The sequence below is a fragment of the Aotus nancymaae genome, unplaced genomic scaffold (genome assembly GCF_030222135.1).
Source record: "Aotus nancymaae isolate 86718 unplaced genomic scaffold, 86718_ANA_hifiasm-v0.15.2.pri h1tg000011l, whole genome shotgun sequence".
Taxonomy (NCBI): Eukaryota; Metazoa; Chordata; class Mammalia; order Primates; family Aotidae; genus Aotus; species Aotus nancymaae.
Window position 1 is genome coordinate 42,791,114 of NW_026988422.1, and position 26,727 is coordinate 42,817,840.

The window sequence follows — 26,727 nt, forward strand, 5'->3', positions numbered from 1 at the left end:
GAGGGGGCTGCACAGTCATCTGAGGTCAACCTTCAAAGAGACAGGCTTCCATTTATGGGCTCAGGCACTGACACGCACACATGCACAGTAGCTCAGGGCTGCCGACTGATATATTTTTAGAGCCCCGCTGGGGACTAGGCAATACCATGATCTTCATTATCCGTTATATCATGATTCCCACACACGTTAACCTAGATCCAGTTGGTGCACAAAAAAATGCCTCATTTCTCTATTGAAGGAATTTTTTTTTTGAGACTTGCTTTGTCGCCTGGCTGCAGTGCAGTGGCGCAACCCCAGCTCACTGCAACCTCTGCCTCCCAGGTTCAAACCATTCTCCTGCCTCAGCCACCCTAGTAGCTGGGATTACAGGCACCTGCCACCATACCCAGCTAATTTTTGTATTTTTAGTAGAGATGGGGTTTCACCATGTTAGCCAGGCTGGTCTCAAACTCCTGACCTTAGGTGATCCACCCACCTCGGCCTTCCAAAGTGCTGAGATTACAGGCATAAGCCACTGCGCCGGGCCTATAGAAGGACTTTGATGGTGCAAACAGACAGGAAAGCCAGGCTCTGCACAGCACATGTGACTGAGAAGAGAATACATTTGAAAGAATAAGCTAAATTCCACAGAACTACAGTGAACCTCGAAAATCACTGACCTCTCCTCTTCTCAGTTTTACTTGTTTCTTCCTCAAATGTTGACTCATTTTTTGTTGAGCAAAGATCTGCAAATGGGTGACAGCCTTTCCTCCTCTTGGGCAATATGTTTATAAAGGGTGGGGTCTGATATGAACTTGCCTTACTTTTGCTCATTTATCCCAGGAGTAGTATTGTTTGGGATTTCTGTGAGTCTTATTTCTTTAATTTGGCTATTTTAGTTATAGCTGAATAAAAGCAAATGACATTTTCCAAATCCTTTTTTGGGCTTTCCCAAAATAGCTTCCTTTAAAGAATCATGAAATGAACCCTGATTGGCATCTCAGCATGTGAGCTGTCTTCCAAGAAGGGTATCTACTGAGATGGTAAGAAGTGATCTTTGAGAATAACCAAAAACCCACTCTAAAGGTTCCCTGTTCCTTAAATAGAGAGTTGTGAAAAAAATATGTAAACAGAAAAAGCAGGGAAAGAAGCTTCAAGAGCTCTTTGGGAAGAGGATCTACTTTTCATATTATTAAAATGCCATCGTTATGACACCTTGAGTTTGATTAAAACGATGACGCACTTCTTTATCTGGATGGGCCATGAGTCCTGCTTAATTATGGTGTTCTATAAATAAACACACTTCACAACCCAACTCAGACTTGACACCTCTTAGCTGACATCTGAAAACTTACCCTTTGCATGTTTTCAAAGTGTCAGCTTGATAAACCTAAACTTTGTAGGGTTTCTGTGGATGGAGACTTTTACAGAATTAACAGAAAAACAAGTCAGTGTGGAAAAGAAGGACATGAGGAGGTACTGTAGCTGCCGCTCACTCCCGGTTTCAGGTGACAGCTTTCTGGACCGAGGAGTCACGCCGACCGAGGTTTGAACGTATACTTAGCGGCTTACAGGCTGTGAAGCCTTGGGGACCTAACTTCACCGTTCTGAGCTTCGGCTTCCTGAGGTGGGAAATGAGGACAAAAGTGCTGAACTGTGTAGTTGTCAACAGGATCAAACAGAATAGCACACGGAATGCAGACTACAGAGCTTTGCAACACTGAAGGTGTGAGAAAAGAAAACTGGATCAAGAGAAAGGTTAATACACCAAAATAAAAGCACTTTTGGGAAATAGTCCAAAAACAAAAACTCAGGTAAGGCTCTGTCCATTTAAGCACAAACAAGTCGGCGGCGGAAGATGAAACGGCAGGTGGTGTGAAGTCAATGCCATGAGTGAGCGGCCGAGGCCAGTGCGCCGAGTCCAGCTTCTCCTCCAGCAGAGCCCGATTCCCGTCCCCACCCCCAGCACGGCACTGCCCACGAGCAACTGGCACCAAGAAGCTCTGGCTGCAAATATCCGCACTTCAAACGTTTTCCTTTGTGAAAAGGAACAAGCCAGATACTATTCTTAGGAAGAAAAAAACCCACAAGGCTTTTTCCTATAAGTAAGCTCAGCAAGTTTGACTGTCCCCCACTCCCCGCATTCACACAAGGGTTTTCATTATTCCCAGCGTTAGAATACAGAACAGTGTTCTGTGCCTCTCCACACCCAGGCCACACTGGCCCGTTCAGAGGGCGAAACACTCAGGGATGGCAGGGAAGCTCTATGGGTTAAGGCGCTTGGCATTTCCAGGGAGCTTTCTGCTCCTTATTTATTTATATGACTGAATACAGCAGCTTATATGAATTTGGGTTCCAAGATTTTAATTCACAAGTGAATGACACTGACCCCTGGGGCTTTCTGAACATTCGTATCTTATTTAAGTCATCCTTTGCCTTGTTTAAGGTTGCAGAAGCCCCAAGGCATCTAATGGGGATGACCAGGGGAAATCAAATGGACCAGTCACTGGGTCCTCAGCAATAACTGGTAAATGAAGAATGTCCTGAGCACTTAAAAATAGTTAAAAAAAAAATCTTTAAATCTGCAAAGGCTATGACAAGAGTTACCAACTTTGGTTATAAAATAACGTGAGGTGTTGCATACCCTGAAGGTTAAGTTCAGTTGTACCTGCTGGAGAAAGGAAATACCATAAGACAAGGGATCACCATCCTTCCTGCTACCAAGCATTAGGCCCAGGACAAGGGCGAGGGAGAAATCATTTCAGGAGAGCTGCACGTTAAGTGCATTTACAAACTAGTTCGCACAACTGCCTTGCAGAATTGGGAGAAAACTGGCTTGTGGTTCTGGAAAGGAAGCCACCTGCTCCAGGAAGAATGGATAAAGAAGGGTGAATCACACAAGCACCACGCCACTGAGGGTTAGCTGAGCCACAGAGAGGAATGCGTGTGCATGCACTGGGACACAGGTGACAGAGAGGGACACAAGACATCGAGGTCCTGTGTGAGGGACAGCAGCAGCCAGGGAGGTGTTCATTTTCAACCAGGCGAGAGGCTGCCCTGTGAGCATACTGGTATGAGGACAGCCTGCTAATGAGCAGCAAGAAGGAGGAAGGCTTGGCCCTGTCTCAGCTGTCACCCTCAGGGAAGCCCTGCCTGCCTCTGGAATCGTGGCAGCATCCACACCGTGACTGGCACATAGCTCCCCATTCTGCAACAGGGTGTTTGGAGCCTCCCTCCTCTACCAGGTGAGACTTCCGGCCTTGGCCCAGGGGTGCTGAGCACCTGGTAACTGAACGGGGCAAAGTGGTGGTGACCAGAAGTCTGACCTGCTGGGCCCCAGGGCCCATCCACTCACTGGGAAGTAAGAGGAATGTGGGAGGGGACATGGGTTCCTTGCTGCTGGAAGACAAAGGGAAGGTGAGCTGACTTCATTTCCTGACCAAGTACTAGTGGACCTGGAGATTCAGGCCTGCGGATCGGTGTCAGCTGAGGTGATGGGGTCCAAAGCGGAAGGCTGGTCTGAGGGCTAGGAGACTGGATTTCTTGTCCTAGCTTTGTCACTATTGGATTAGGTGACCCTGGAGAAGTCACTTACTTGCCTTGTCCTTGTAAGATTAGGCAGCCAGCACAGGTCTTTAGATTCCATCTTGGCTGATCATCAGAATCACCTAGGGAGCTCTCCACACACACACACACACACACACACACACACGTGCGTGTGTGCACTTACACACATGCATATACAAACATGGCTACATGTGCATGTGTACCCCTATAGCCGAGGCTCTGGGGCAGGGCCTGGGATGTATGTTGCTTCTGTTGATCAGCCAGGTTTGAACTTCACTGGGACTAGATAAAACTCTAAAGGCACTTCCAGCATTATAGGACAATGATTTTATGAAACATGCACGTATTTTTTAAAGCGCCATTTTTTTTCACTGTATTTTCTCTTGGAGGAGTGATATGCTTTTCTCTCTTTGGAGACATGAATTGACTCTGCCAGTTGAGGGATGTCAGCAGGTCACCTGTCACTGCCCCATTGGGTATACACTGCTGGGGCTGCCGAAAGGCTCAGCTATGAGGCAAGGGAGCCTGGAGCCCAGGCATGCAGGCTCATACCCTGCATCCCAGAATGAGGATGGGGTGTGACTCCACACCAGCACACTCCAAGGGTTAGGCTGAGCCAGGTCTCCCCTGGACCCAGGTAGTAACACTGGCCTTTGGTGCAAGGGGAATAGCAGTGGCCTCTCAGCATCCCGTTGGTCTCACCAATGCCACCTCTCTCAGGTTTGGCTGATTATATTCCTATCATCCTGACATCCTAACAGCTACCATGTAGCGGGTGCAGTGACTGATCCCTCCCTGTGCACCAGGCACTATGCCAAGTGCTCTGTCACACTGACAAACTGTCACCCCAAGTCCTCATAAGCACCTTGTGAAGTGCTCTTGTTAGCTCCAAGGTACAGATTGGAGAACAGGGTTAGTCATCTGCCCAGGAGTGCAGAGCCAGGAGCTAGGGTGTCAGCAGGGACACCTGACCTTGAGGCTGTATTGCTTTTTATTTTTTTGGGACAGAGTTTTTCTTTTGTTGCCCAGGCTGGAATGCAGTGGTACGATCTTGGTTCACTGCAACCTCTGCCTTCTGGTTTCAAGCGATTCTCCTGCCTCAGCCTCCCAAGTAGCTGGATTACAGATGCCGGCCACCACTCACAGCTAATTTTTGTATTTTTAGTAGAGATGGGGTTTCACCATATTGACCAGGATAGTCTCGAAGTCCTGACCTCATGATCCGCCTGCCTTGGCCTCCCAAAGTGCTGGGATTACGGGTGTGATTCACCGCGCCCGGCCCCTGAGGCTGTATTGTTAACCTAGGGCGTGTTCATTCCGTAAGGCTTCTGGACGGAGCCTCCTCCCACACATCTTTACTCTGGAGAGAAGAGGGCAGAGTCCTAGCCCTTGGCCTCTGTGCAGGGCATGTCCTGGCTTACCTTGGCCAGCCTTGCTCGCTTGATGAGGTCATTGAGTTTGCGCACCGCTGCCTTTTGGGGAAGGCTCTGGATGTCTCTGAAGAGGTCCTGGGCCTCAGCCTCGAAGAGCCGGCGGTTGTCCGTGTTCTGCAGGGGCTGCGCCCAGAAGGATCCAATGTAGACGCGCAGCACCTCGGGCGTGTTGATCACCTTGCCCAGGGACCACATGAGGGCCCCATAGACCCGCATCAGCTGCTGCGTGTCCACTTGGTCGGCCTTGTTCAGCACCACACGGATCTTGTCGTCCTGCCCCCGGAAGGCCTTGATGGCCTCTGAGAATTCGTCTGAGATGTCCAGCTTGTGAGCATCGAAAAGAAGGATGATCCTGTCCACCCTCTCAGCAAACCACTGCAGGACCTGGCAGAAGTCATAGCCTGGGTGGAGAGAAGGACACGTCAGTGTGGCCACTACTGCAGGAGACATGTTTACTGGGAGGGCTCAGGAATAGTCTCGCTCTCCAGCAGCTGCCAGGGAGAGAGCCCTGTCTTCAACCTGGAGGCAGTGGAGGTCTGGTGACTTGAAAATCACAGGCCGAGATGAATCTGGGTGGGAAGGATCTGGGGAGCCCTTCCACAGAGGAGGGAGGGAATAGAATGGGGCTCATGGTCACTTTGGGAATTGCAGACTTCCATATCTGCGATTTCCTTTAGTCTTCATGAGTGTCCTATTTCACCTAATACAGACCATTTGCTTGATGGAAAAATTGACCAATGGTTCTGTAAAAACACAGGCTATGAGTCAAAAGGTCTTACTTCTGAAAAGTCTCACTTTTCTGAAAGCCCCAGATAGAGAAAAAAGAGAACCAGAGGCCACCTGGCATCCCATGGGGTGTCCAGTAAGCAAGTAAGCGTAACAGGAGAGGCATTGCCTTTGCTTAACCCAAGTTTGTAGAGTGCTAAGGAGGTCAAAGATTGGCCCAGCCAGTGTTATGATCAATATGTTTATCTTTGGACTATTTATAGCTCGGGTATATTGTAAATATTTTCAAAAATTACATATCACAGCCATTGTGTGAAATGGTCTCTTGCCAATTTCTTTTTTAAAATGGCCAGGCCCACAGCAAATTCGGTTCAGCCTACCCTGACCACTTCCACAAATCATGCAGCTGCATAAATACTCCTCAGCCCAAGGTCAAGACTCTCAGGCCTTTCCCCAGGGAGGCAGATGCCCATGAAAAGCAAACAAAAGGAGGCCAATCCCACAAAGCTGACTTTAAATCTCAGTCTGATTAGCTGCAGGAGCAGAGTCTCAATCCAGCCCAGCTAGTGCTGAGATGTCATCTTGCTGGACCCCCATGCTGGGGGTCTCCCCTCTTCTTTTAGATTTTGAAAACTTTCAAACATATACAAACATCTATAGAGTCATATACTGAATGCTGATGCAGCTACCACACAATTTTAACAAATGCTGACACTTTGCTTTGTTTGCTATTTCAGATACTTTTAAAAACCAAGTCTAGTTCATTTAGAGACCATAGAGTGGTAAGAACTAACTAGATCTTCACTTGTCAACACAGGTAAATCTCCAGAACAGAACAAGGGTGAAAACGTACAGCATGAGAACATTCACGTAAAATGCTGAAATATTTCAACCATCTATGGATACAGACTAAAGCACAGATACAAAAATGTCAACATCGATTGTGAGACCCTGGCTGGCTGTGGGGGTGGAGAAGGTGTGGATCTGAGGCAGAGGAGGCAGTATCTGGGGGAATAAACTATTAGGTGAAAATAAAGAGGGTCTGTGGACTAAGGTTTCCATGGATTTGAAGAACAAGTGTTAGAGGAATAATAGTTGAACAAGCAAACTGGGTTCAGGTCCATTTTTCATAAAGAAAACAGAACACTTGGTAATGCTGAAGCCCGTCACCCCTCCCTGAGCCCTTCCCTTGCCTCCTCCCCAGAGGAAGTTGCTGTCCTGAGTGTGGTGTTTATGCCGCCACACGCGTGGATACTTCCAGTTCATGCTTTTCATTTCTCTGCTCTGTCTCACTGCGGCACTCCCTGACTCCTTGGGGATAGGGAAGGCAAAGGTGGTTCTCAGAATGTGGGCCAGAGTTTATTTTCATTGCTGTCAGCAGTCAGTTTAGGTCAGAGGAATAGCAAAGACCTACTGATGGGGTCACATATTGTAGGTAAAGATTTAGAGTCAATTTCACTGAGCTCTGTCCCTGAAAGGCCAGAACAAATTGCCCCCTAGGGTAACACTAAGTGCTACTGTCATTTGAGACAGATTTGTGCACAGACAGCCCTAGCTCACAGGATTGGAGATCCTCAGCAGATGAATGAACTGGCTGTTCGCTGGGTGCCGGAAAGAGGCTTTGGAACCACCCATAGATGGACCTGCACGGGGACTTGCTTTTCCAATGACTGATTCACCATGCTGACCTGACCACTCATGCATGTGGTCTTCCTAGGGGCCAGATGGGGTATCTCAAGGTTCAGAAACAGATCAAAGAAAATGCAGTGTCCAGGGTGCACATGGAGTGAACCTTAGTTGCTTTTGCTGAGTACCCTTCCTGTTGGGTCAGGAGGTATCCTTTATGGCTGTGGAGGCTGAAGGTGTGGCAGAGTCCCTTGCCCCATTCCTTAGCAAGGTGGGGCATAGCCATGTGATCTAGAGCCAGACATTCACCTCCTTCCACTAGAGAGGAGTGCTGAACCTTGGGGAAAGGATGCAAAGACACAGTGAAAATAAGAATTTATTCATGGTGGTGGCGGCTTCCTAACTCTTTTCTAAGCCTAGTTCTCCAACTTTCCCATTAATCCTGTGGAAAATTTCCCAAAAGCTTTCTTTTCTGCTTAAATTAGTCAGAATCAGCTTCTTTGGTTTGCTATTGAAAGTGATGACTGGGCTGGGCACGGTGGCTAACGCCTGTAATCCCAGCACTCTGGGAGGCAGAGGTGGGAGGATTGTTTGAGGCTAGGAGTTTGAAACCACCTGGCAATCTGGTGAGACCCTGTCCCTACAAAAAATAAAAACAAATTAACTGGGCATGGTGATGTATGCATGTGGGCTCAGCTACTTGGGAGGCTGAGGCAGGAAGATCACTTGAGGCCAGGAGTTTGAGGCTGCAGTGAGCCACGGACACACCACTGTACTCTAGCCTAGGCGACAGAGTGAGATCGTGTCTCAAAAAAAAAAAAAAAAAAAAAAAAAAGAACCACAACTGGTAAACAATCCTCCCCTCACCCCCATTTAAGATTTCGGAATACCTCTTATTGTCAGTTCCAAAAGAAGCCTGCTATCCAAGCTGAGACACAGCTGTCACTAGTGCTCGTGCCAACCCAGCCGTGCAGATGCAGGATCTCTTCCTCCCGGGGCTGTGTGGGTTGGATGGTTAGCTTTGATTGCAACACTTGTGTTTAAACCTTAACTTAAATTTGAGTTCCTAACAGTTAATTTGTCTTTAAAAAAAGATTCCATTTCGATGCTATAGTGAAATCAAAAGTTATTAGGAACAGAGCTGCCAGATTTAAGTTTACTCTAAGTGAGGCCAATATCCATCTCTGGAGAAACAGGTGCATATCCGTATTTTCTTTCCTGTGTGAAAGCAACAATGAGAGCTTATAGAGTTCGAGAAGTAAGGTAGGCAGAGCTGTGTTTGTTCTGTCCCTGAGCAGGTGTAACAGGACTGCCTGTCACACATCAGGCAACACAACCAAAGGAGTAGAGATTACTGTGTCTGAAATAGAGCAGAGAATGATACAAGCTGGGAGAGAGTGGTCTGCTTACCACCCCCGCCTACGAAGTTATAATTATTTTGCCATTTTAACCATTTTAAGTGTACTGCACAGTGGCAATAAATAAGTCACACTATTGTACAACCATCACCACCATCCACCTCCAGAACTTTTTCACCTTCCCCAGCTGAAACTCTGAACACATTAAACATTCATTCTCCCTCTCCTCTCCAGCCCCTGGCGACTGCCATTCTACTTTTTGTCTCTATGAATGTGACTACCCTAGGTACTTCATAGGAGTGTCCATTGTGCCTGGCTTCTTTCACTCAGCACAGCGTCCTCCAGGTTCATCTGTGTTGCAGCCCTTGTCAGAGTCTCCTTCCTCCTGAGGCTGAACAGGTCTGCTCGCTTCTTGTATCATGAAGGACTCAGGCACCACACACCTAGCTACCCAAAAATCCCAGCAGATCTACCTCCCAGCATGTTATTTAGTCTGCCGGCTAAAGAAAAACAGTGATTCAGAAGGACCCAGAGAACACTGATCCTCAAAGCCAGTTCCTGTATTGGAATGAAATAAGGGGCTTGCTAAAATTTAGACTCCTAGGCCCTTCCCCAGAACCACTGAATCAGAATCCCAGGGGCTGAGCCTGGCGATCTGCACTTAGAAGTTCCCCAGATGATTGCAATGCATAATACAGTTTGAGGATCACTGTCCAGAATGAATACCAAGGTGGGGGATTGTACAGATAGGTTTATGCCCCTGCTGGTTAGCAAAAAATAAAACAAATCAAATACATTTATAGTAATCATTTCCTTTTATTCCAAAAAGTTACAAATAGATGTTTAGGTGGTGCATCATAGGGTCAAGGAAACACAGAACTGAAACATGCTTATTTGAAGATGGATTTTAAAACCCACCAGAACTCTCTGCCTTAGCCCATGCTGGGCCTTGGCCCTGGCAAACCTTTCCTCTATGGTCTAGACTGAGCCTAGAAATCCAGCCTAAACCTTGCCGGGCGTGGTGGCTCATGCCTGTAATCCCAGCACTTTGGAAGGCTGAGGCGGGTGGATCACGAGGTCAGGACATTGAGACCATCCTGGCTAACATGGTGAAACCTGTCTTTACTAAAAATACAAAAAATCAGCTGGGCGTGGTGGCGGGCACCTGTAATCCCAGCTACTCAGGAGGCTGAGGCAGGAGAATCGCTTGAACCCTAGAGGCGGAGATTGCAGTGAGCTGAGATTGCACCATTGTACTCCAGCCTGGGTGACAGATCGAGACTCTGTCTCAAAAAAAAAAAAAAGAAAAGAAAAGAAATCCAGTCCAAACCCATGTCATTCTTCAAAATATCTGGGCCAACTTTGATTAAGTTAGACATTACTTAACTTTAAGCCTCAGTTTTTTTCACCTGTAAGATTGGGTTATTGAGTGATTACATGAGAAAATGCTTTTATCTATATGACGCTGAGACTTTGTTAACTTTCAGCAAACATGAGTTGTGGTTATTATGATTTCCTTAGCTGCTCCCCTTCTTGAGTTCCCTTGCCTGTGCCGCCTATGGCACCACTCCACACAGGGTATTAAAATCAGAGGAACGGGCTGCTCTCTCATTAGATTATATATTCTCTAACCACAGGGACCATGTCTTCATCGTGGTCACACAAGGTAGTGGTGGATAGTGTGGGCCTTGGACCCAGACTGCCTGGGACCTACCTGGCTCCACCACTTACCAGTTCTGTGATCTTGGGCAAATTACTTTACCTTTCTGTGCCTCCTTTCCTCATCTGTAATAATAGTATCATAGGGCTATCCTAGGGCTGATAATAGTAACCACCGGCCTTAGGGGCTGCAGAGTTAACACACATGAAGCATTTAGAATTACCTTGGCACCTAGAAAGCTGTCCAAAATGCTATCTACTGGTTATTTAAAAAATATTTGTATCCAGTGCCTGGCACACAGTGGGGATGCAAGGAATATTTGTGGGAGAAGCATAGTCTGCAGTTATAGAAGGAAATAAAATTATTTAGGGTAAAGGTGACAGTGCACCGATGCTTGAGCCAAGTGAGAGAATCAGCGCTCAGAAGTAGGTAACAGAAGATGCCAAGGGACGTGAACACCGCTCACATGTGCTCAATAGAGTGGCAGACTCACAGAAGCCCAGTGGCCTTTTCTACCAGCAGGTCTTAAAGATCCCAGCTTGTTCCTGAATTGAATCTATCATTCCAATCACAGACACTCCCCAGCTCAGGAAAGTCCTGCACATACCCATGCTGGCTGGGATAATGCAGGGCACACATTTGTACCCAGAAGGATGAGAATAATGAATTTTTCCAAAAGGTTCTGTTAGAGGGTGGTGAGGTTCCCAGGAATATTAGCGGTTAGCTACACTGAGCTAAGTAGGCCAGTGAAAGGAGCAATCACTTAGAACAAGGTTGAAAACCAGCGGGCCTTAGACGGAAAGTGGTGCTCAGCTGCTGTTTTGTTTGGTCTGCATAGCGGTTTTGTTTTGTTTTGAAGACAGGGTCTCACTCTGTCATGCGGGCTGGAGTGTAGTGGGGTGATCATGGCTCATTGCAGCCTTGGTCCCCCTGGCTTAAGCAATTCTCCCACCTCAGCCTCCCAACTAGCTGGGATCACAGGTGTGAGTCATCATGCCTGCCTAATTTTTAAAATCTTTTTTATAGAGATGGGTCTCACTATGTTGCTCAGGCTGGTCTCAAAGTCCTGGGCTCAGGTGATCCTCCTGCCTCAGTCTTCCAAAGGGCTGGGATTACAGGTGTGAGCCACCATGCCTGGCCTATATAGTGTTATTTTGTTGTTGTTGTTTTGACATGGAGTCTCACTGTTGTTGCCCGGGTTGGAGTGCAGTGGTGTGATCTCTGCTCACCACAACCTGTGCCTCCTGATCTTCAGCAATTCTCCTGCCTCAGCCTACTGAATAGATTACAGGCACCCGCCACCACACCTGGCTAAATTTTGTATTTTTAGCAGAAACAGGGTTTCACCATGTTGGCCAGGATGGTCTCAAACTCCTGACCTCAGCTGATCCATCTACCTCGGCCTCCCAAAGTGCTGGGATTATAGGCGTGACCTATATAGGGTTTTTAAAGTTTTGAGTTGGCTGTCTTTGGTCTGGACATGCATCATTCAATTCTTACAGACAGCTCAGTTTTCACAGATGCATCCACCTGGTGCCCAGTGCTGAGCAGAGACACAACAGCTCGGACTCAGCCTTTGAGACCAAGCTCTGTGTCCTCTGAGAAGCTGTCCCTGCTCTCCCAGGCTCCTGCAGGAGTCCTACAACGCTGCTGGCTGTGAGCCGCAAGCTTGGGCCTTCTTACCTCCTGGTCACAGCCCAGAACAGTGCTGACCAGGAGCAGGTCTTAGTCAATGCTCCTCAGACGAGTGAATGTTTTCTGTAAAAAAAATCTGTTCAAAATTCCCAACACTGGCTTTAAACAATCTTTTGCAACACATCTTTCTGGACATGGAGTATGAACATCTTAGAATTTTACAAGACACTTCAAAGACGAAAGTAAAAAATGGATTGGTTAGTAATATGGAGTGCCTAGGACATGCTTGGAACTGTCACAAAGGGACACACTTCTTTTTATAAGCCCCAAACTGGAAGCAATCCCAGTGTCCATCAACGGGATGGGATGGACATACTGTGCACATCTAGTCAGTGGAACACCATTCAGCAGTGAAGAGGAATGAACTACTGACCTGGGCATGACTGAACCTCAGACACATTATGTTGAGTGAAAGAAGTCAGACACCAGAGAGTGCTTTCTGGGGGATCCATTCCTATGAGATTTTAGAAAAGGAAAGCTAAACTACAGTGACAGAAAGCAGAGTGGCTGCATGTGATGGAAGGTCTGGCTGGTGAGTGGCACAGACAAACAGGGAGCTTCTCAGGGTGACGGAAAGCTTCTACATCTTGATCATGGCTGTGGTCACACGAGTTTGCAAATGTGTCAAATTCACCAAACTGTACAATTATATAAAATAGGTGCATTTTTCACACCTGTAATCCTAGCACTTTGGGAGGCCGAGGCAGGTGGCTTGCCTGTGGTCAGGAGTTTGAGATCAGCCTGGCCAAGTTGGCAAAATTCCATCGCTACTAAAAATACAAAAATTAGCCGGGCATGATGGCGGGTGCTTGTAATCTCAGCTACTTGGGAGGCTGAGGCAGGAGAATTGCTTAAACCCAGGAGGTAGAGGTTGCAGTGAGTGGAGATTGTGCCACTGCACTCCAGCCTGGGCGACAGGGAGAGACTCCGTCTCAAAAAAAAAAAAAAAAAAAAAAGGTACATTTTATATCTTATACTTTAACAAAATTGACTTAAAAGGCAAAAGCAAATAGGAAGAAAAGAAAGAAAAAACCCAAGGCTGCTAAACTTGTTTAAAGATATACATCTCCACAAACTGCTGAATGGATGAGGAAGTTGAAATCTGTCCATCAAGGGGACTACATACCTAAGCTGGCTGTGTATGGAGGTGAATGTAAGCTTTAGTGGAAATTGGCTTTAGAACCATTTGAAGAGGCTAATCTGCATCCTGCTTTCTGGCCAAGGGAATGAGAGCCTCTCATGGTGACAGATCAGGAGTGAGAATGCTCTGAGTTTGTGAGAACTGGTTTCAGTTAGGCATAATGCAACCAATCTGGACCTACGTGTGTTTGCACATATGAGTGTTGTGCTGTGGCGCAGGACTCAACATAATCGTAGAACTGTCCCATGGTGCTTAGTATATTTTTAACACCTATTCATGTAATTAATAGAAATTTCAATTCTTTAAGACCTTCCAGTGAAACTTGTATTAGTCTGGAACAAAAAAGAGATGTAATCAGTCCAGTTTAAAAATATAGTTTCTATCTTTGACAAAGGACCCAGAATCTACACAGCTTGGGGAACTAGGAAAAAGAATTTGTCCTGAGGAAGATCCCAGCTTGGCATTCCTGGCTCCATGTTGTGGAAACAAAGGGAGGGGGCAGGAAGGAAGGAGCCCCTTCTACCCAATCAAGGGCTTCCCGTCACAGCCCCGGGGGAAACCGTGGTCCTCCATCCTGGCCAGAGAAAAGCCACTAGGAAATGGTACAAGCCGTTAGAACAGTTGCTCACTGGCTCAGGTAAATATAGCGCGGCGGTCCCTGAGGAGGCAAATTTGGCGATCTATTTTTAATAGAACAAGAGAAAAATATGCTTACATTTATTTTGAGAGTCAAGTTTCTAATTATGAGTTTTAAGCAAGATGAGTGTCTATGGCCAGGCATGGTGGTTCAGACCTGTAATCCCAATGCTTTGGGAGGCCAAGGCAAGAGGATCACTTGAGCCCAGGAGTTCGAGACCAGCCTGGGCGAGTGAGACTGTTTCTATTAAAAAAAAAAAAAAGGATGTGTGTTAATGAAAGGATGCAAGGCAATGGAGGACAGGCAGAAACGCAGCCGGGCTCCCCCTGCCGTGTCCTTCCTCCCACTCCTGGGGTGGGCAGGGCCCCGTTGCCTGTGGTGGTGATGGGACACTGCCTAAGACTCTGCTCAAACCTCTCGTCTTTCCAAGGCCCTGCCCTGCCCGCCCTGCCCTTCCCGCCCTGCCAGAGTTCACAGCTTCAGTTCCATGTGCACATTCCCATCCCTGGCCCCAGCACTTTCTGTGAGGCTCTGTCTGTAATCCCAGGCTCTCCTGGCTTCACGTTCACCTCTGCATCCCTCCCACACCAGTGCAGGGAGCATCCAGCACGAGGCAAGCACCAAGAGTGCCTTCTTGTCTCCAGGTTCCATCCTCACCAATGCAGCCCTCTAATGATCCCCACCTCAGACATAATCTCCGAAACTGTGAGTGCCCCTGGTTACTTCTAGAATCAGTGTTTACATAACAAATTCTCCATGACTAGCCTCTGCCTCCACTCTCAACCTTTACTCATAGTCTCTTACTAAGCCCCACCCTGTCTGCTACACAAACCACCCTGGGCTCTTAGCTGTTCCCCAGTAGCATAGTACTTCCCTGTCTCCACACCCGGCCCGGGCTTTTCTTTCTGCCTGGAATGCCCTTTCCTCTTCTTCATCTACAACCGCCCATCCCTCTGGGGCACTTTCCTCTGGTGCCTTCCTCTACCCAGTGGAACAGAACTCCCTTTCCTGGTTCCTCCTGATGGGGTCTGTGGTAGCCTGAGAGCAGGGCCAAGTCTCACTGTGTCTGTGATCCAAAGGCCCACTGCAGATGCCACACACTATCAGGTTCCCAGTGATATAGTCTTAGAGTGTTAATGAATTTCCTTCATAGCACATATACTCTGAAATGGTATATTAATGTGGTTGTTATAAGACAGAAATTCTGAGGGCAGAGACTCCACTCCCCATTCTATTCGCCACTTACACGAGGAATTACTACTGAACACAGTAGGTGTTCAATAAATTTGGTTTATTCCCCCCAAAATTAAAAATGGAACTATCATATCATCCAGAAATCTCATTTTGGGTATTTGTCCAAAAGAACTGAAATCAGAATTTTGAAGAAATACCTGCGCACCCATGTTCATTGCAGCATTATTGGCATAATTCCTTTATCCATTCATTTACCGATGGACGTTTGATGGCAGTAGCCAAGATGCAGAAATAACAAAAGCATCCATCAATGACTGAATGGATAAAGAAAATGTGGTGGCTGGGCACAGTGGCTCATGCCTGCAATCCCAGCACTTTGGGAGGCCATGGCGGGTGGATCACAAGGTCAGGAGTTCAAGACCAGCCTGACCAGGATGCTGAAACCCTGTTTCTACAAAAAAAAAATGATAAGAAGAAAATGCGGTATATGCATCCAATTTAATACTATTCAGCCTTAAAAAAGAATTTCTGCAATATGCAACAACATGGATGGCCCTTGAGGAAAAAAATATGCTAAGTGAAATAAGCCCATCACAGAAGGACAAAGATACATAATTCCACTTGTATAAGACATGTAAAACCAGAAAGGGGGACCATGACTGCTAGAGGCTGCGGGGAGAAGGAAATGGGGTGTTGCTAATCAGCCAGCATAACATTTCAGTTAGGCAAGGTGAATAAGTTCTAGAGATCTACTGAATGCGGCCTATAGCCACAGTGTGCTCATAGTGAATACTTAAAAATGTGTGAAGAGGGTAGATTTCATAAGTGTTCTTATCACAATAAAATAAAGTAAAATTGGTTTAATCAAGTGAATTCACTTGAACGAGAAATGAACTGATTTTTAGCAGTTTGGCAGGTTTAGATGCTTAAACAGAGGTATGAGTTTTTAAACAGGGCTGTTATTAATGCGAGTAAGTGTAAATCATCCCAAAGTAAACATCAACTATCTGGGGTTGCTCAGGTATTATAAATACACTTTCGGAAAGAGTCTGTTGTGTTAATAATAACAGCCACTTCAGGGCAGGGAGTCTCTGCATTGTTTCCAGGCTGAGTTGACTTTGCAACTAGAAAAGGCTGCTTCTGAAAATGTTGTTGTGGCTGACAGCAAAATGATAGCTATAGATCAATAACTGCAGCAAATATTTACTTAGCTCTTACTACAATCCTGCACTGCCTGTGAGCTCCATATTAGTATAATCTCGTAATCCTTGCAACAATCTCATAAATGAGGTACTTTTATTACCCCCAATTTTACAGGGGAGGAAAAAAGACTCAGAGAGTTAAACGACTGACCCAAGGCACACAGCTGTTTCTCAGGGGAGTCCGGATTCAAACCAGGGACTTGGATCCTAGGGGCTTGCACCATATGTGCACCAGGATGGCAGAATCAGAGGTGATTTATATTTTCTCCTTTTCGATTTGTGGTTTTCTAAGTGTTCTACAATGAATATGTATTATTTTTATATCAAGAAAACAAATATGCATATTGTAAAAATTATTGGCCCACTTGTATTATTGTTGAGGAGGTTGTGCTTTTTCGTCTACAATAGCACTTTTGGTGAAGGTGTGGATTTCTAGCACTTTCCAGCCAGAGGCTATTGCTGGGTGTGCCCGAGCACCACCCTGAGGGGGAAGCAGTATCTTGGCAACTACACCCCCAGGGAAGAGGCGGCCCCCAATCAGTGGGAGCAATGGGAACTGCTAATGACAAAATAAGCCACAGAAGGAATGGGCCTGCTCCACCAGCCTTCTCTCCTCCCTGACCCCTTCTCCCCAGCTGACCAGGTGCAGGGCAGTGGCAGGGAGCGGCTGATACCAAACTCTGCCTGAGAGATTGCCCCCAGAGAACGCAGGTTCCCCAGCTCCTTTTGGAGAGGCTGGAAGTGAGTTCACCTCCAAGCTTTCAGTGGGTAATGGCCACCTCTTGGAGAATGTAAGTGGCTATGAGAAAACCACAGAGGTTGTCTCCCTGTACCCGGCCTGTAGTAGGTGTGGCCACTGAACCTACCAAAATTTAACTAAAATCAAGACCCAGATGTGCCCAGGGAGGGCGTTGTGCTGTTTATCCACTTTCTGCTTTTCTCACTCCTTCTTCCTTTGGGATTTTGCCCAAGATTCTGTAAATTAATCTTTCTGTGCCTGTTTCCTCATAAAATGAACAAACTAACCTCACACCCTGTCCCTCCTTCCTCTGGGGAATGCTGTGACAATAACAGGTGGGTGAGCCACACGTCCCTGAAGGCCCCTCCAGGGCACCGGTGGGAGAGCCCCACGTCACAGGTTCATATCACGCTACAGACATGGGGACAGAGGAAGATTCCACGCCAGTGCTCAGTCCACTGAATGCTACTGCTGCTGGGCACATGACCCAGGGAAAGGGGAAATTGGGTTTCGTATCTCACTTTCCATCTCAGAGTAAATATCAGATGAAGAACCAGGCCCATTTAAAGAAGGCTGGCCCCTGGTAAAACACAGCAGCATGGTATTATCTGCCATTTTAGGTTTTCTGCTGGAGAGGGAAGTTGGTAAAAAAAACTTAACCAAGAAAAACTGTAAGTCAGGTGATCAATAAGGATTCTTTCTAGATCTTAAATTTTAGCTATCTTGGGTAGTTCCGAATAGTAAGCTGCTTTGGAATAAAAAATCAAATTTCGAGGAAAATCCATTTAGCTCAGCATCTGTATAGCACAAACATTAACTAGTTACAGTGCCTGCCTAAGATGACCCTTCAGATGGCTACAGGAATACTGAATGACCAACTCTATATGACACAATTATCAAACAGTAAATTTCATTTTATTACATCCATGTGTTATAGCATCTGGGCTGATTTGAAGGTCCTTGAATGTTTCTATAGGTATAATTAGTTGCACTAAAGTTTAATTTACTTGTCATACAATTCCAAACAACCCTATATTGAAAGAACCTATCTGAGGAAGGGTCGTGGAATGTGTGACTTCCAAGGATACTTAAGAAGTCACCCTATCAGCTGGACGTAGTGGCTCACGCCTGTAATCCCAGTACTCTGGGAGGCCAAGGAGGGCATATCATGAGATCAGAAGTTCAAGACCAGCCTGGCCAACATGGTGAAGCACCATCTCTACTAAAAATAGAAAAATTAGCTAGGCGTGTTGGTGGGCATCTGTAATCCCAGCTACTTGGGAGGCTGAGGTGGGAGAATTGCTTGAACCCGGAAGGCAGAGGTTGCAGTGAGCTGAGATCACGCCATTGCACTCCAACCTGGGAGACAGGTCAAGACTCCCGTCTCAAAAAAAAAAAAAAAAAAAAAGTCACCCAATCTAACCTTCTTATATTATTATATATTAGGATTAACAGATCCAGGAATCCCGTGTCACGAACATGGAAATTGCCCATTCCTCATTTTCCAAGGGGGCTTTGTGTGTAAGTCAGGCAAGAAAGTCTCATACAATGTGTCTATAAATCAGATGGAGTCAGCTTGGCAAACATAATACTTGCACTGAATTTTCTTGAGGCAAAATGCCAACAGACTCCACCCAAATGTGATGAGGCCAAACATTTATAAACAAGGCTTTGACCTTGACAATGCACCTTGTCATTCTGTGGTTGAGAAGGGCAAAGACAATGTTTCTTCAGGTTACAGTTTTCTAAAGAGAAATGTTAAATAAACCAAGGGGATGACAGCTGGGATCAACAAAGGGCTGGAAAGCAACTTCAGGCCTGAAGACCCCGCCCCTCGCTCTGCCCTGTTCCTCTTTTCCAACATCGTGGCATTGCACAAATGTCTGCAAGCCTGTGGACAACAGCCAGCCCTGCAGACCAGCTCCAGCAATTAAGTTATCAGCTAACCAGCTCCTCAAGCCAAACTATTACTCAGAGACAGTTCTTTCTGGGTGTACGTCACAGATGGAAAAAAAGACCCAGTCAGTGGGAACCATGAGAATCCACACGGGGCTCCTAAGAAAAAAATGACTCACTTATTTTGCTAAAAGAAGTTCATGCTGTTACTAACAGTTTTTCAAAAACAGTCAAATACCTCCAGAAAAGGAAATACTTTAAAAAGGTATACGTGAAAAGATGCTCAACCACACTAACCATGAGGAATGAAAATGAGAATTAGAATGAGACGGTGAGCATGTAAATGGGCGTGCCTTCCACAGTGGCATTTTGGCACCAGCTAACACAATAAAAAGACTGCAGTTCCTTTTGATTCCAAAATTCCACTTCTACGGATGCATCTTAGAGTTACATCTGCATGTTTTTTGGATTAGTCTCTATTTCATTAATTTTTTTACATTGATAAATAAAAATTGTATATATTTATCATGTCCAACATGTTGTTTTGAAATATGTACACATTGAAGGTGGGTGTAATGGCTCATGCCCGCAATCCCAGCACTTTGGGAGGCTGAGGTAGGTGGATCACTTGAGCCTAGGAGTTTGAGACCAGCCTGGGCAACAAGGTGAAATCCCTTCTCTACAAAAAATACAAAACATTAGCTGGGCATGGTGGTGCGCACCTGTAGTCCCAGCTACTCAGGAGGCTGAGGTGGGAGGATCACTTGAGCCCAGGCGGTCAAGGTTGCAGTGAGCTGTCATCGTGCCATTGCACTTCGGCCTGGGTGACAGAGCCTCAAGATCCTGTCTCAAAATAAAATAAAATAAAATAAAGTATAAAATAAAGCATAATTAAATGAAAATAAAACAAAATAAAATATATATTCAATGTGAAATGGCTAAATTGAGCAAATTAACATATGCATTACTTCACACACTTGTGGTAAGAACACTTAACATCTACTCAGCAATTTCTTTTTTTTTTAAGCTCCTCCTTACTCAGCAATTTTCTTTTTTTTTTTTTAGAGACAGAGTCTTGCACTGTCATCCAAGCTGGAGTACAGTGGCGCAATCTTGGCTCACCGCAATCTCCGCCTCCTGGGTTTTAGCAATTCTCCTGCCTCTGCCTCTTGAGTAACTGGGATTACAGGCACACGCCGCTACACCCGACCAATTTTTTGTATTTTAGTAGAGAGGGGGTTTTGCTGTGTTGCCCAAGCTAGTCTCAAACTCCTGTGCTCAGGCAATCCACCTGCCTCAGCCTCCCAAAGTGCTTGAATTACCCGCATGAGCCACCACGCCTGGCGGCAATTTTCAAGATATACTTGCCCATTATTGTGCCAACTGTATACATCTGCACCATACATGCTAAACTGTCTATATCCACTGTGGCACTGTTTGTAACAGCAAAAGATTAGAAATAGCCTGAATGTCACCTACCAAAACGACGCCACCTATTAACTCTGGTCCATATGATAGACTGCGGGAAGCAGCTCCAAAGTACAGACATGGACAAGCTCCAAGATTTACTACAGGTGAGAAAATCATACCACAGGGCAGTGGAACTAATTCTCCCAGGGAGCCACGTGAGTGGCAGGGTGAGCCGGGAGGAGCTCCAGACACGGCAGACAGGGTCTGCTCTGGGAGAGGAACTGGGGGACGTGGGTGGGAAAGACGTTCTTCACGGTCTTTCTGTGACCTTCTGTCCCAAGCACATACATACCTACACACCACAGGGTGCTTCAGAGAAGGCCAAAAACTGAATAAATGGTCTGATTTGTGTTTTGCATCTTGATTTGGATTCCAACTGGAGGTGATTTTGAGAAGGAGACTAAGATTACAGGCGAATGGAGGTTTCTTGAGGAAACTGCATCAGGGCACATGTGGGGAAGATCCCTAGATTCGAGAAAGAGGATTATGGCAAAAGGATTAGAGGAGTGACAAAAACTGAGCCCGTCAGTCACAAAACACCTCTGCCCAGTCATTCTCTTCAGCAGGGTTCCCAGCTCCAGCCCTTGCCTGCATTCTTGTGGCTTTCCATAGCTCCATAGTCAGGTCCAAATATTTCACGTGCCCTCACCGCCCTTGCTGTTGGTTTCTGGAAGAGCAAGGCCCTTGTCTGAGTCCCAGACTTGGCCATCATCTGCCCTCCCTGGGGAAATGCTAAGAGATTGGCCGAGTGGGCCCTCTGTGCTGGGTCAGTCTATTCCCAGTTCTATAAAATGAGTCATGACTGCCCCCATCACCAGATAGTAATGATGATCCACCTTAAATGGTTTACACACGTTATCGCACCTCAGCTTCAAAACAACCCTGGGAGGGAAAATGCCCTCACTGTATAAATGTGGGAAGAGGCTCACGCTGGGATTCGAGCTCTGGTCAGCCTCCTCCAGGGCCCACAGGAGTGTGCCTGCATCTCCCCACCTCCCTCTCTCTTTTCAAGGAAAACACAGACACCCCCGAAAGCCTTATTATCCATGTTTCCACATCCACCAGCTTGTGTGGACGGTCGAGATGCCTGCCTGCCTGCCAAGCACAGGTATACGAAACCTGAATTCAAGCCATGCATGTACCTGGGGAGGGCCTTTTGCAGTTTCCCTTTCACTCTGAGCTTCATAGCAAACGGAAACGGCTGATACCTATGGAGCACTTGGGTATTAACAGAGATCATTCAGATCCTGGTAAGATCCCACTGTACGAAAGTATTTTCTCCTGTTTTAGAGCAGGGGAAAACGAAGCTCACGAAGCTCAAATAGGTGGAGTTACTCACCCTGCTGGTAAGAAGAGCAGGGGACAGGGAGAAACGAGCCCGGCCAGTTTCTCAGCATGGATTGCACCCTGCCTCTCTTCCACCTAGAATCCTGCATTTATTATCTTTCCCTCCCACCTTCTAGTCTCGGGGTTCTCAACTGGCACACACTGTTGAGGATGGAGAGGGGCTTTACCACCTCGAGCAACAGGGATTGAGGCTGCATAACAGGAAGTCCCCACAATACCAGGGAAGGTTATTAAACATTTCAAAATGGACCTGAAAACTTAAAAAGTCCTTCTTTATTTTCATTAGGGGTTCCTATAAATCCTAGCTTCCGAAGAGGACTAGGCGGGGGTGCTGCAAGGAGTGAGGCACAGGCAGGGACCCAGCACCAGGCCTCACGACCTCCCCGTCAGACGCTCACCAGGCCGCGCAATAGTGGGTAACCTGGTGACTCCTGCGCGGCTATCACCTCTGCTTCCTTTTGAAGCCCTGCCCTGGGAGGAGGCTGGTTAGTCACAGAGCCTGCCCACCCCATTGTCTCTCTCACTCACGTTCTCGCCATCGCTCTTTGAGAGGGCAGCCTTCACACTGGGGCACACGGAGATGCAGGACAAAGCCCAAGTCGGTTTCTTTTGGTTCGTTCTCCAAGGTTGCCAGTCCCTTCCTTCACTTGCTTTGGGGATGGCAGGGTGTGCAGGAGGGACAGGCTCAGGAGTGGTGGCTCAGCCCTACCCCAGATTCCTCAGGGTGGGGCCTCTCTGTATCACAACCCTATGGACCCTGCCCAGATGCCCCTGAACTGTGTGCCAGGAAGTATTTTATTTTTTTAAATAAATGGGGTCTCACTGTTACCCAGGCTGGAGTACAGTGGCACAATTATAGCCCACTGAAGCCTCAGAATACTGGGCTCAAGGAATCCTCTAGCCTCAGCCTCCCAAAAAGATAGGACTACAAGAACACACCACTACACCCAACTAATTTATTTTATTTTTTGTAGAGACCAGGTCTGTGTTGCCCAGGCTGGTCTGGAACTCATGCCCTCAAGTGATCCTCTCACCTTGGCCTCAAGTTCTGGGATTATAGGTGTGAGCCCCTCTGCCTGGCTGGAGCAGCATTTCACAGCTCCCCCGGTGATAACTGTGTGTAGACCCTGGGGCTCACTGCGCTAGTTTTCCCAGCATCATTTGCAGCCGTGTGGACTCCAGAACAGGAGGGAGCAGCAAGGAGAGGCTGGCCTGGGACACGTATGCAACATGTACGAAAAGGAGGAAATGACAGTGATAGCATGGTCCAAGGGAAGAGGAAACCAGCAACCAAACGCGCCCACAGAACTGAGTGGCAGGCCCAGGGCTGTGCCTCCCAGCACAGGAAGACTGAGACATTCCTGATAATTCTAGGTAATCAAGAGAAGTTTGCAAAAGACAATCCTTCAATGGCTTCCTGTTACTCCCAGAGAAATCTATGTGCTTCTCCAGGCCTACAGCTCACAGCGGGTGGGGGGGCGGCCCTCCTGACCGCATCACCCCACCACTTCCTGGCCACTCCCTAGCCTCCGCCTTCCTGGAAACTGCCAGGTCTCACCTACCCTCTGCCTTTGCCAATGCAGCTCCTCCCCCTGCAGAGCTCTTCCTCCAAATCTCTGCCAGGCAAATCCTCGACTTTATGTCCAGCCTCAATGCCACCTCCTCAGAGAGTCCTCCCTGACTGCCCACCCCTTGCTGTGGGACACGTTTTTGTTTCAATTGCATTTGTTTTGTATTTTGGCTCCTCCACCTCCCCCAGTGTATGCTTCGTGAATGCAGCCACGAGGTCTCACTGTTGCTGTGAAACCTAAGGCACCTGGCACCTGACACAGAGCAGGTGCTTAAGAAATTGACCAGGGGGGCACCTAGCAGAGTGGGGAACACAGCAGACACTCAACATAAGAAAATCTCTTTCCCCTTTCCACTGTCCTATGGTGAGAATGCAAGGTAGTGTGTACTGTTTTCCAAGCGAAGATTATCCTCAAAAATGGCTAAACAAAAACCAAAAAAAAATAGGAGACTTGGTGGTGTTGGGGGAAAGCATCAATTACACTTTCTCATGGGGTCTGCTGCCTTCTCCGTGTGTGTGACTGGCAGCTGTATTTTGCCCCAGTTTGCGTCCACATCTCTTGTGGTTAACAGCATGCACTCTGGAAGCAGACTATCTGGTTAGAATCCCGCTCAGCCACTTACTGGCTGTTTTGGTCATCAGCCACCTTAAAACATAGTGGCTTAAACAATAACTTCTATTTTCTCTGGTGGTTCTGTGGGTTGACTGGGCTCAGCTGGGTTCTCGTTTGGGGTCTGTCATAAGGTGACAGTCAGATGGCAGCTGGGGCTGGAGTCACCTGACAGCTCAAATGAGCTAGTTCTGTGATGGCTCCGTCACTCACATCTCAGCTGGACCAGCCTAGGAGGCCACCTGGGCCTCTTGGCCTCTCCCTGTGACTAGCTTGGGCTTCCTTCACAGTATGGCGGTCTCAGTCACAGTATAACTGCTAAGAGTAGTTGGACTTTTAGATGGCAGTTGGCTTCCCACAGAATGAACATTTGAAGAGATTCAGGTGGAACCTGCAGGGCTTCTTATGACTTAGATTTAGGAAATCAGGAAGTATCACTTCCGCAGAATTCTACTGATCAAAAGTGAGTTGGAGGGTGAATCTAGATTCATGGAGAGACTGCCCAAGGGTACGAATGCTGGGAAACACAGGTCATGGTGTGGTGGTGGGAGGAGGCAGCATCTTTTAAGATGAGCTACTGTACTTGCTACATGATTGCCAGCAAATTACTTAAGCTCTCTGTGCCTCAGACTTCTCTTCTATAAAATGGGATAATTGCTCCTATCTCACAGAGCTTTTGTGAGAGGCAAATGAATTAATAATATACAGAAAGCACTTAACAATGCACTATGAGAGTATTAGCTATTCTTACTATTACTCGAAAGAGTAAAGAGCAAATGTTTTTCTCTGATTAATTTCTGTATCTCAATGTCTGAGATATCCCGTCAAATGTTTTATATCATAAACATAGACATGAAATGCTCTATATGCAAAGTAAGTAAAGTGTCCTTCTCTCTATCAAATAAATTTTTTTGTTTTTCATGTAAAAGTCTAGGCTTCAAGTTTAGATAAAAGCAGTCATTTCTCACAATCAATAATGCATTTGCTATATTTACAAAAACTCAAAATAGCTGCCAAGGCTGGCAAATACTGTTGTGAGTCATGGTGGTGATATGCTCACATCAGGGCCAGAAGCAGCAACACTTGTGGTGTGGAATTTCCTGTGGCACCAGCGGAAAAGGAGTCATGGATGCATTTGCCAAAACTTCCCTGAAACAAAAAGAAATCAGGATTTCCTGCGAGAGGCCCAAGTAGCTGGTGAGGTCCAGGACCTCACAACCCAACCTCAGACTGGCCTTAGCACTGGCTGGAAAACAGGATCTGCCAACAAATCATCAGGGCTGGGCCCCAGCCTCCAGGGATGGACACCTTTCTGTCTGCCAAATCCAGACAAAGCTCAGAGTCAGGTCACTGAATGCAAACTCGAAATACAAAAATGGTTTGATGATCTGCACCTGTGGCCACATGTACAGAATTCTCTACCATGTCCTCCCATACCTCCTACCCCTCAGTATTCCATGTGGCCTTCAGGAAAAATTCGAGTCTACTGCCACGTGCGCCCACCTGTCATGGCCCCACGTTCCAGCCACACGCACAGCTCCCGCTCCTCCAAGGGCCCTGAGCTCACGTATCTCTCTCTGATCTTTCACACACTCTTTCTTCTGTCTAGAAGAGATACTGATAGTAAGGGCAACCACAGTTATCTCTCCCTCGACTCTGAGCCAGACAGAGGCTGTGGTAAGAGTGTCATGTCCTCGGCTCACTTTATCTGCGCACTGGCCCACAGCGCCTTGCCTTGGCTGGCCAGTGAGCTCGCCCATCTCTCCAGCAGGCTCTGATCAACAACAGCCCTTCAGAAGGTTAGGCACATAGACCAATGGAAGGGAATTGAGGGTTCTTGGTCTTTTAGAAAAAAAGACTCATTCCTTTTTTGTATATGTGTGTGTTTTCCTCTCAAATCCTTCTTGTTACCAAAGTCAGAGGGGAAGTCATTCTTATCTGGACATCTCTAAGTGTTCTCTCTCCTTTCCTGGGCAAGCTTCAAAATCCGGTCTTTTGTCTCCAAAGTTCAAAAGTGGATGCATTTGTATTTGCCTGATTGTGGTCTGTTGGTGCCTTTTTCATTGTTTTTTATATCCACATTAGTCACAGCTTAGATTTCCAGGTCCAATTTCCTAGCTCTGTAAATTCTTTTTTTTTTTTGGACCGAGTCTCTCTCTGTCGCCCAGGCTGGAGTGCAGTGGCGCGATCTTGGCTCACTGCAACCTCTGCCTCCCGGGTTCAAGTAATTCTCCTGCCTCAGACCCCCGAGTAGCTGGGATTACAGGTGCCCACAACCATATCTGGCTAATTTTTGTATTTTTAGTAGAGACGGGGTTTCACCATGTTAGTCAGGCTGGTCTCGAACTCCTGACCTCATGATCCCCCCGCCTCGGTCTTCCACAGTCCTGGGATTACAGGTGTGAGCCATTGTGCCTGGCCTGCTTTGTCAATTCTTTTAAGATACAGGTTGAGTAAACCTTATCCAAAAAGGTTGGGACCCAAAGTGTTTCCGATTTCAGATTTTCTGAGTTGGGAATATCTGCACATATATGAGAGATCTTGGGAACGGAAGCCAAGCCTAAACACAAAATTCATTTATGTTCCAGAGACACCATATACAAACAGCCTAAAGGTACTTTTATAGAACATTTAAAATAATTTTGTGCATGAAACAGAGTCTGGATTGTGCCCCATCACATGAGGTCAGATGTAGAATTTTCCACTTGTGGCATCGTGTCAAAAAGTTTTGGATTTTGGAGCATTTTGGGTTTTGAATTTTCAGTTTAAAGATATTCAACCTGTATTGCATTTGAGCACCTGAGCTGTGTTGGCAGACCCTGAAACAGCCTGCTCCTGTTTACGTCACTATACAGGCACCTTTTTGATTCTTGAGGA

The 26,727-nt window shown here is 46.7% G+C and overlaps 1 protein-coding gene across 1 annotated transcript in view; it reads right to left on the reverse strand.

The window, feature by feature from the left end:
• EHD4 (EH domain containing 4) overlaps positions 1-26,727 on the reverse strand; it is a 76,665-nt gene that overhangs the window by 15,009 nt on the left and 34,929 nt on the right. The window contains exon 4 of the mRNA XM_012462426.2: positions 4,968-5,380. Coding sequence (XP_012317849.1) covers positions 4,968-5,380 — 413 coding nt within the window. The remainder of the gene's footprint in view (positions 1-4,967; positions 5,381-26,727) is intronic.